The 8,560-nt window shown below is 37.1% G+C and overlaps 1 protein-coding gene across 3 annotated transcripts; it reads left to right on the top strand.

Moving 5' to 3' along the window:
* Positions 1–290: 290 nt before the first annotated feature.
* Positions 291–7,885, top strand: LOC133857783 (transcription factor MYB3R-1-like). 3 transcript variants are annotated; one of them, XM_062293131.1, is made up of 11 exons: positions 291–527; positions 658–712; positions 795–852; positions 1,777–1,871; positions 1,945–2,048; positions 2,595–2,723; positions 2,890–4,507; positions 5,143–5,435; positions 5,936–6,053; positions 6,766–6,993; positions 7,476–7,885. In XM_062293131.1, exons 1-11 carry the CDS (start codon positions 511–513, stop codon positions 7,608–7,610), a joined length of 2,850 nt encoding a protein of 949 aa, XP_062149115.1. In that variant the 5' UTR covers positions 291–510; the 3' UTR covers positions 7,611–7,885. The 3 variants fall into 3 exon arrangements, with proteins under 3 accessions (XP_062149115.1, XP_062149114.1, XP_062149116.1); XM_062293130.1 differs by having other exon boundaries at positions 292–527; positions 5,930–6,053; XM_062293132.1 differs by lacking the exons at positions 291–527; positions 658–712; positions 795–852; positions 1,777–1,871; positions 1,945–2,048 and having other exon boundaries at positions 2,895–4,507; positions 5,930–6,053.
* The last annotated feature ends 675 nt before the right edge of the window (positions 7,886–8,560 follow it).

Here is an 8,560-nt window from a genome sequence, read left to right as displayed (position 1 = left end):
GCAATTCAAACAAATAATTTATGTGAATCTTTATCTTATAGTCTATGAGCCTAAAAAAGAAAAAGAAACGAAAAATAAAATAAAAGAAAAATTAGTGGAAAGAAAATAAAACTTAGTCACCGGCCGAAGCCAGTAAGAGAGCCGTTAGGATTTGAATTGTAGGAGTGGCCTAGTGGGACTCACAAAAGGGACGGCCTATATCTTTGACTCCATCCCACGCCCTTGATTTTCCACCGTTGATGTTCCACAACTTGCTCCACATTTAAACCAGTGTCTTTCCTTCTACACCATCCACCCCTTCATTTTTCAAATTCTTCTCGACCGTTTCACTCTCTCTCTCTCTCTCTCTCTCTCTAGTGAGCATTTGCAGGTCCTTCTCTGTACCAGAAAGTAGAACATACTTAGTCAATAGGATCTGCAAATCGCATAGACTCGGTTGAATTCTCTCTCTCTCGCTGAATTTCAAAACTCTGTTCGGCTCTGGTGGACAACAGTGATGGTTCTCAGAAGATGAGGCCTTTGCACGGGTAATTACATTTCCGCTAATCTTATATCAGTTTTTGAATTTGTAGTTTGTGATTGTCCATTTTCAATTAGGCCTTTTTTCACGATTTTAGAAAATTGGTTCTTATGGAGTACTGAATGGGTGTATTTTAGGAGGACTACTGGTCCGAAAAGGCGATCGACGACAGGAAAATGGACTGCCGAAGAGGTACTTTTGAAATGGGCTTTTGTTTATATATGTCCTGTCGTTGATGAGCAACCTGTGACTAGGGTTTGTGTCTTATATTCAGGACGAGATATTGCACAGAGCGGTTCAACATTACAAAGGAAAAAGTTGGAAAAAAATAGGTATTTCATTTCTAATGAGAGTGGCATATCTTTATGAAAATAAGTGTTTCGCAAATTCTAGGTTCTGATTAGGACGACATCTTTGTACTATACTAGAAAGCTCTTGCTCTCATGTCTCTTACTTGCTTTACTTCCATTAATTGTTTGTCTTTTGTCATAGACGTTTGAAACTGTTAAAATAATAAATAAAATATCATAATAATAATAATCAGACTTTGACATGATTACATCAAATATCTTCTCATAAGAAAATGATAAGTAATAAAAAATAAAAATCCTATGAATTCTAATATCTCCTCAAACTCAATGTGGAAGCTTTAAGTTTGGAAGGAAAAATAATTGGCGATTTTGTTTCGTTGAGTCAGTTTTTTTTTTTTTCTTTCTTTCTTTGGGTTGAAAGCGGATTTGGTGATATGGGAATTAAAGGAAATTTGGGCGAGAAACCGGGCAATAAAGATCCAGTGATGGTGGCAGGTACTGCGGAGAAGTGGTCGGTGGTGACCGCAGTAGTGGTCGACTGTAGGAGGCCGCCGGTGATGCAGCATAATGTGTTGAGGGTGACTGCAGTAATGGACGACTGCAGGAGGCCGTCGATGATGGGGCAGAATGTGTCGAAGGTAGCTGATGTTGACGACGGCAAACAATTGCCACGAAACTAGGCCGCTAATTGGGCTATAGTGGGCTCAGGCCAAATTGTTCTAATGCCCAATAGGGCTATATTTTAAATTCCAAATTAATAATCAGACATGATTACATGAAATAAATTAATAATAAGTATAGAAGGAATCCTATGGATTTTAACCAAATCAAAATCAAAATATGCTTGTTATTTTCTCCCTTTATTCACTCGGAGATAAAGTACAACTTTGTGGGTTCAAACCGTGCAGTATGGAACTTTGAAAGATCATTTTTTTTCATGTGCAGCGGCATGTTTCAAAGATCGAACAGACGTGCAGTGTCTGCACAGGTGGCAGAAGGTCTTAAATCCTGAACTCGTCAAAGGTCCATGGACTAAAGAGGTACGTTGTTTTATGTCAGTGCTCTATAATTCTGCCTTCAAACTAAGTTTAACTGTTAAAAAATTATGAACAGGAGGATGAGGTAATAATCCAGTTAGTGAATAGATATGGGGCAAAGAAGTGGACAACCATTGCAGAAGCATTACCTGGACGTATCGGAAAGCAGTGTCGAGAAAGGTATGATTTTTAATTTGTTCGTTCATTTTACTCTCTCCCTCCCTCTCTCTGGTAACCATAGAAGAGCTTTTTGTAGGCTGTCCGAACTCCACACAAGTTCTATGAAGTGTTAGTTTATGAAGGGTTTCACTTGTCGACTTTTAGTTATCTCATTCTCATTCATATTTTGTTCAGATTTCTCATTTTGGAAAATTAATTTCTAATTTTTTGCAAGAATATGATTTATACTAGGAAACTTCATTTCATATGTTTTGTTGAATATAATTGAATTACCTATGTTGGAACTGTTTCTTGGAGGCTTATTTTACATCCATTTTTAGAAACACATTAGCTGAATACATGAATTAAATAAGTAGCGTCATCAGAACTCGAGTTACTAGTTGAAGAACACACCTGTAAGGCTATAACTGAAGCAAAAGGGAAAATTGTCGGGTGTGTTATATATATCTATTGTGACCATATATACTTCGTTTTGAAGTGATCTTATTGTAAGGGTTATTGATTCTGGATTGTAGCTTCGTTTTAGATGATGTTCATGGTTTTCAGGTGGCATAACCATCTTAATCCTTCCATAAACAAGGAACCGTGGACACTGGAAGAGGAGCTGGCTTTAATTTGTGCTCATCAACATTGTGGGAACAAGTGGGCTGAGTTACAGAAATTTTTGCCTGGAAGGTTGGCATCTCTTTAATTTACCATTATGTTAGTATATTATCATTGAATCCATGGCTTGACCATTTACTACAATTGAATGCAAATTTCAATTGCACATTTACTAAGATGAATTCAGAAATATTTTCTGACTGAAGTTCTGAAAGATCGTTGTGCTTGTTTGCACCAGGACAGACAATGCAATAAAAAATCACTGGAACAGCTCTGTGAAAAAGAGGTTGCCGTCTTATATGGCATCAGGATTACTCGAAAAGTTTCAAGGTCTGCCTCATGTAGGAATACCTAGGTCATCATCAGTGGGGATGCAACAGATTCAAGTGGATGGGGTTGAAGAAGATGAAACTTCACAATGTAGTCAAGGATCAATAGAGGCCAACTGCTCCCAATTTGATTCAGGAACAACATATGCAATGGGAAATATTAGGACTGAGGAATCTGATCGTGGAAAGGGGCCAAATATGGAGCAATATTTTTTACATGAGCCTGAAACTCATGGAAGTAAGGATTGCGAGTTTAGTTCCCATGAATCGCCCAACATCTTTGTGGATGTATCACTGGAATCATTAGAATTGTTTGGAACATCTGCAAACTGTAAATGTGTAAATGAAAGCCATGACAAAGCCTGTATTGCGTCACAGAGCTCTGCTGCTACAATGGAAAACATGCCTGATGATTCTGAAAAAATGGATCACCTATTGATATCTGAGAGCGATTTACTTGAGATTGCATTCTCAGAGACGGGGAATCCTGGAAGATTTTTTTATGGGAATGTGACAGAACAATCAAATAACCTGGATGGTGGCACAGTTTCAATGATTTGCCCATCTGGCTCTCAAATAACTTCTGCTTTGGGGCCATGTGCCGCCCCTCTAGAGGATGCCTCGGGAGGAATTTCAGAATTGGAGGTCATTACAAGTTCAAGGAATGACTTTATCTATGTCGACTCTCCTGTTATTGATGCAGATGAAAAAGACCACCATATGAAGCTAGACCAGGAAAAGAATGCTCCAAGACTAGTTCCTGTAGATATATTTAGTACGGTAAGCTCAGATACTAATGGGACCTTTCCGTCCAGAGATGAGAACACAGAGAATCTTTTAAACTCAGATGAGGCGAAGGTTGCTTCGAAGCTGGCTCCCAGGGATTTGGCTGGTTCGTTGAACTCAGATTCTATGCAAACCCTCTCCTCAATGGATAACAGTGCTACTGTGAATACGGAAGAACAGGATTCAGGAACTCTGTTTTTTGAACCTCCTCGTTTTCCAAGCTTAGAAATTCCTTTTTTAAACTTTGATCTCATAGCATCTGGTGATGATATGCAGCAAGCATATAGTCCCTTTGGGATTCGCCAACTACTGATGCATCCAATGAACTTTTCCTCACCACGCAGCTTACGGGATTCGCCAATTCATAAAAGTACTCAAAATGCTATGTCGAATAATGCTGCCAAGAGCTTCAAATGTACGCCAACCATCATGAACAAGAGACTGCATGAACCTTTATCACAGGTTGAAGAAGAGTCAAAGGGAGACAAAGAACTTGGAAAGGACACAAATACAAGCGCATTTAGCTTGACCAATAGTTTTTCTTCTCTGGAATCAGTTTTAGTCGAGAATGGAGCTTCTACAATGCCCATCTCTTGTACTGGGGAGTTATTTGATTCCCCATTTGACCAGAAAGTGAAATCTGAAGACTCTGTTCGTGATAAAGCTAATATGGTTAAGAAGGATAAGAAGGGTACCATGAGTCCTAAGTCCAAGATAAACGCTGACACTACCTTCCTAATTGTGAGTTGTATAATTATTGTTACTTCATTGCTCTAGGTTTCTTTGACCTTATTAGTTCTGCAATTCCAAGAGAATAGTTTGATTGCGAGTTATTTCCTTAAATCATGGTTTCTTCATTGGTCCTTATGGTGGTCAGACTATACTGTGATTAGCCTTAAATTGTGAAACCTTTGGCGTGTCGCACTGTGTCCACTTAATCCAATACCTCTTATCTTTAGCTCAGCTTGATTATTGAAGTTTTCTTGTCCCATATTATGGATAATAATTTTCTTTTAATGCCTAGAATATTGGGATGTAGATACTAAAGTGTTTAAGCGAAGTTACTTATGTAGTAGTGGAGCATGATTTTTGAGAAAACAATTTTATCTACTTTCTGCGTTCTCTTGTACTACTTAAGTGGAATAAAATCTTTTATGCTCATCAGTTGATTGTATTACTTTGGAATTGGAAATAAAGAGCCATGTAAACTAAAATTCCCCTTGTATTGTAGAACCATTTATGTTTTAATCACCAAATGTTTATCATCAATAACTCTGCAGAACTAGCTGGTTTGCAACTTCTCTTTGTTGTTCACCCTTTTTCATATTATTTACTGGCTAACTGGTTTATATCAATTCTTTTTAATGCTGCTACAGCCTACAGGAGTGCTTGTTGAACGTAACATAGATGATCAGCATCTCTTTTCTCCTGATAGAGTCGGACATCAAACAACTAGAGCCTTGAGTATGGCAGTTTTAAGTCCCAAAGGCCAATATATTATAAAGTTGGACACTAAATCATACCGAGGTGGGAATTTAGAGCCATCATCTCCGAAAAATGAAAAGTGTGTAGTTCCAGCTACATCTACAGAATGCACACCATCACTAAAGCATCTAGAAGCCACAAGTGGAAATGCTGGGAATGATGCTGATATTCAAAGCTTTAGCATGTAAGTTACTATACTTATGGTTTAACATAAGACTACTAATTTCTATTTCATTTATTCTTGGATCCATTACTGGACACAAGACTGTGATAAATCATTGTTGCAGAAACTCGTAATTTCTGAGATTTAGTTAATAGAGCAGAGCACACTGTTATAGGTTCCTTGGATGTATATAACTTGATGAAAAGATAATGGAACTCATGTGCTTATTTCCTAGTTATGGTAACATGCAAAGTGCATATTAATCAAATACTTTTGCAGACCTACTGTTCCCTTCTTCTCTGTCATAAGAAGAAAAATACTATATACTTTTTATAAAATCATTGCACTAGCGTTGAACAACAAAACCCCCGAAACATGAAGTCATGAACTTAGCAAATCTGCTCTATTTTTTCTTTTTGAATATCTGTATAGGCTATTTAGCCCATATATCCTTTTTGTTACAGTCTGAGATCCTGATAAGATTTCTTTTTTATTTCTCTTTTGTATTCCTCAAGTTCTAGGTTTGACGACACTCCAGGTAGAAAGAGAAGAATTGTATCTCCATCAGCATGGAAGTCTCCTTTGTTCATAAATACTGCTCTCCCTGGACCAAGATTTGATATGGACCTTACACTTGAGGTAGTTCAAAGCCCATTGGTTGCTAATATTGTTGAGTCACATGAAAAACTTGTTAATATACTCTCTCTCTCTCTCTCTTCCCCCCCACCGGTTATGTTTTCTGAGTTTCAGGAACATGGTATAATCTCTAAGAACCTTAAATGTCCAATTGTTTTTACTAGAGTTAAAGAAGTATGATGACTTGACTGGGATAATTGATCGGAATGCTTTAAAATAGGAATGCCGTTTGAAATAGAAATTTATTATAACGCCAATCTCAACTAGTAAGGAACTAGTATAATATGGGGCTTAGCACCTATAATTCACCCACTCAATGTAGGCAATCCACCTACCCAATGTAGAACTAACTTTTTAAGATGTCACACTCATAAATCCTTTGCTCATTTGATGAACATTTCCCGTTTAAGAATGTGGTGTATACTTAAGATGCCCTCTTATACATTTGATCATCACATGCCACATCATTATATCTGGGTTTGTGACAGTACACATACAAAAGAAAGAAGGGGACAGTATGAAGACATTAGTAACTATAGATCTCATCATTGAGAATTTTAACCACCTGCAAAAGGCAAACGTTTACTGCAAGATTGACTAGATAGCAGAATATTAATTCATATGTTCTTTTGTGTGCTCTTTTCTTTTGGCATACCTGTTTGTATTGTGCTTTCTGTCACTGTAATTTCTCCGACTCATTAAACTACCTCTGCAGGATTTGGCATACTTCTTGAGCCCTGGGATGAGAAGTTATGATGCCAGAGGGTTGATGAGGCAGCTGAGTGAGGACACTTCTGCTGTATTTGACAATGCCTGGGACGTTTTGACAAGTGATGATACTGAAATGCCCTCAAAGACAGTATTCTCCAACGACCAAAATTTATCTGGAGAGGACAATTGTTTTCTTCATAACGAGCGGGAGAATATGCCTCCTGGTGTCTTGGTAAGGGACAGTGTGTGCATGCACTTATTCCCTATCAGTGTCTTTTGTAGCTTTTGGACCTTGTTGTTTACATGTTCATGGTAATTTCTAACCTTAAAATGGTTGTGCCATTTTTCCAAACACATCAAATAGACGGAATTCTAGGATTCCTTCTTGGGGAATATACTTTTATACGTATCTCTTCCCGGTGGTCTATTCCATATGAGTTCTACTAATATATGTTGTTGGATTTCCTTACAATTATAGTCAGATGCAATTTGAACCTACCCTTTAGCTTTATGAACCCTTTAGCTTTATGAACTGCTCTTGTGCCTTGGCTCAGTTAGTGGAGCAGGTTTTGTTTATAAACAACCATTCTTGTTCCGTATGCCCCTTGCCCTCCCCCTCCTTTTCTCTACCGAAACTAAGACAAGTCAAGTTGTTTTCTTCATGAATCTACTGTTTCTAGATCATTAAATTTTATTCTTCCATAAATTATACAGGGGGAACGACGCGAACTTGATTTCAGTGGATGTGGGACGCCTGGAAAGGGCACAGACAAAAAGAAATTTCCTGAGAACACAAACTCTACAAGCATTTCAAGCTCGTCATCTTATCTGATGAAGAATTGCAGATAGTGAGTTTACTTATATGTTAGCCTTACTACTCTAAGTGTGTTTATAAACATGTGTGCAGTTTTTATAGTATTTCAATGAATGTGTCAAGGTTTCAGTTATGCAGAGTAATGTAGATAGTATAGTTTATCCAATACATTTTGAAGTTGTGCTTGATTTCATTTTCAATGTTTTCAGATCCGAGGTGTGATGTAATATAAAGTAAAACTGGAGGTGAGATGTAATATAAATTATATGTCCAATTTATAAATAGAGCTTCTGTCTGATTATTATAATAATTTTGATCTATTTTGGACACTTATTCCGAGAAAGAATCTCTTCCGGAAAACCATGTCATAATGAGATTAAAAATCATGCTTCCTTGATTAGCATTATGTCATTTCTACAAGTGACATCCCATCATTATATGCTTTGTTTGTAGTCTTGGATTCTGAAATAAGTGGGTCTCTAATATTTTTAGATGGCGAAACGAATCTCTTTGTTATTTAGAAGATGGCACTCTTTTAACTTACATGGCAGTTGTTTCAATGGCAACTATCATCACTATTGGAACAGTTTCCATTTTAAGTTCTCTTCCCATGTAGAAGACTGCCATTTTTATCATACTAGAGGCCGTACATATTGGTATCTACGTTTGGACAATGAAATATATGCAGTTAACACTTCCAAAATATAGATAAATATGGTATCATTTCACACCAGCTGATGTGATGTGTTGTTCTAAGTAGTTTTTCATGTCAGTCACTTAAAATATGCCACTTTAGCCGGTGTGAAATAGGTGTAAAGAGAGATATCATATGGTAATTGTTGCAGTGATAACTGTTGAGTTGATAAAAGTGATAACTGCTAATATGATAAAATATCAACCATTGATTTAGAGAAATCAATGGTTAAGATTTGAAGATTCTAATAAAAGTGATAACTGCTAATATGATAAAATATCAACCTTTGAT

Source organism: Alnus glutinosa, chromosome 14 (assembly GCF_958979055.1).
Source record: "Alnus glutinosa chromosome 14, dhAlnGlut1.1, whole genome shotgun sequence".
NCBI classification, from domain to species: domain Eukaryota; kingdom Viridiplantae; phylum Streptophyta; class Magnoliopsida; order Fagales; family Betulaceae; genus Alnus; species Alnus glutinosa.
The sequence above is the reverse complement of the archived record's forward strand: the minus strand, read 5'-3'. Positions and strand labels throughout refer to the sequence as shown.

What these genes read in the sequence shown, in the direction of transcription:
- LOC133857783 (XM_062293130.1), top strand. An exon ending in GAAAATGGACTGCCGAAGAG is followed by an intron (nt 713 to 794) that starts GTACTTTTGAAA and finishes TCTTATATTCAG; the next exon opens with GACGAGATATTGCACAGAGC. An exon ending in AAGGTCCATGGACTAAAGAG is followed by an intron (nt 1,872 to 1,944) that starts GTACGTTGTTTT and finishes AATTATGAACAG; the next exon opens with GAGGATGAGGTAATAATCCA.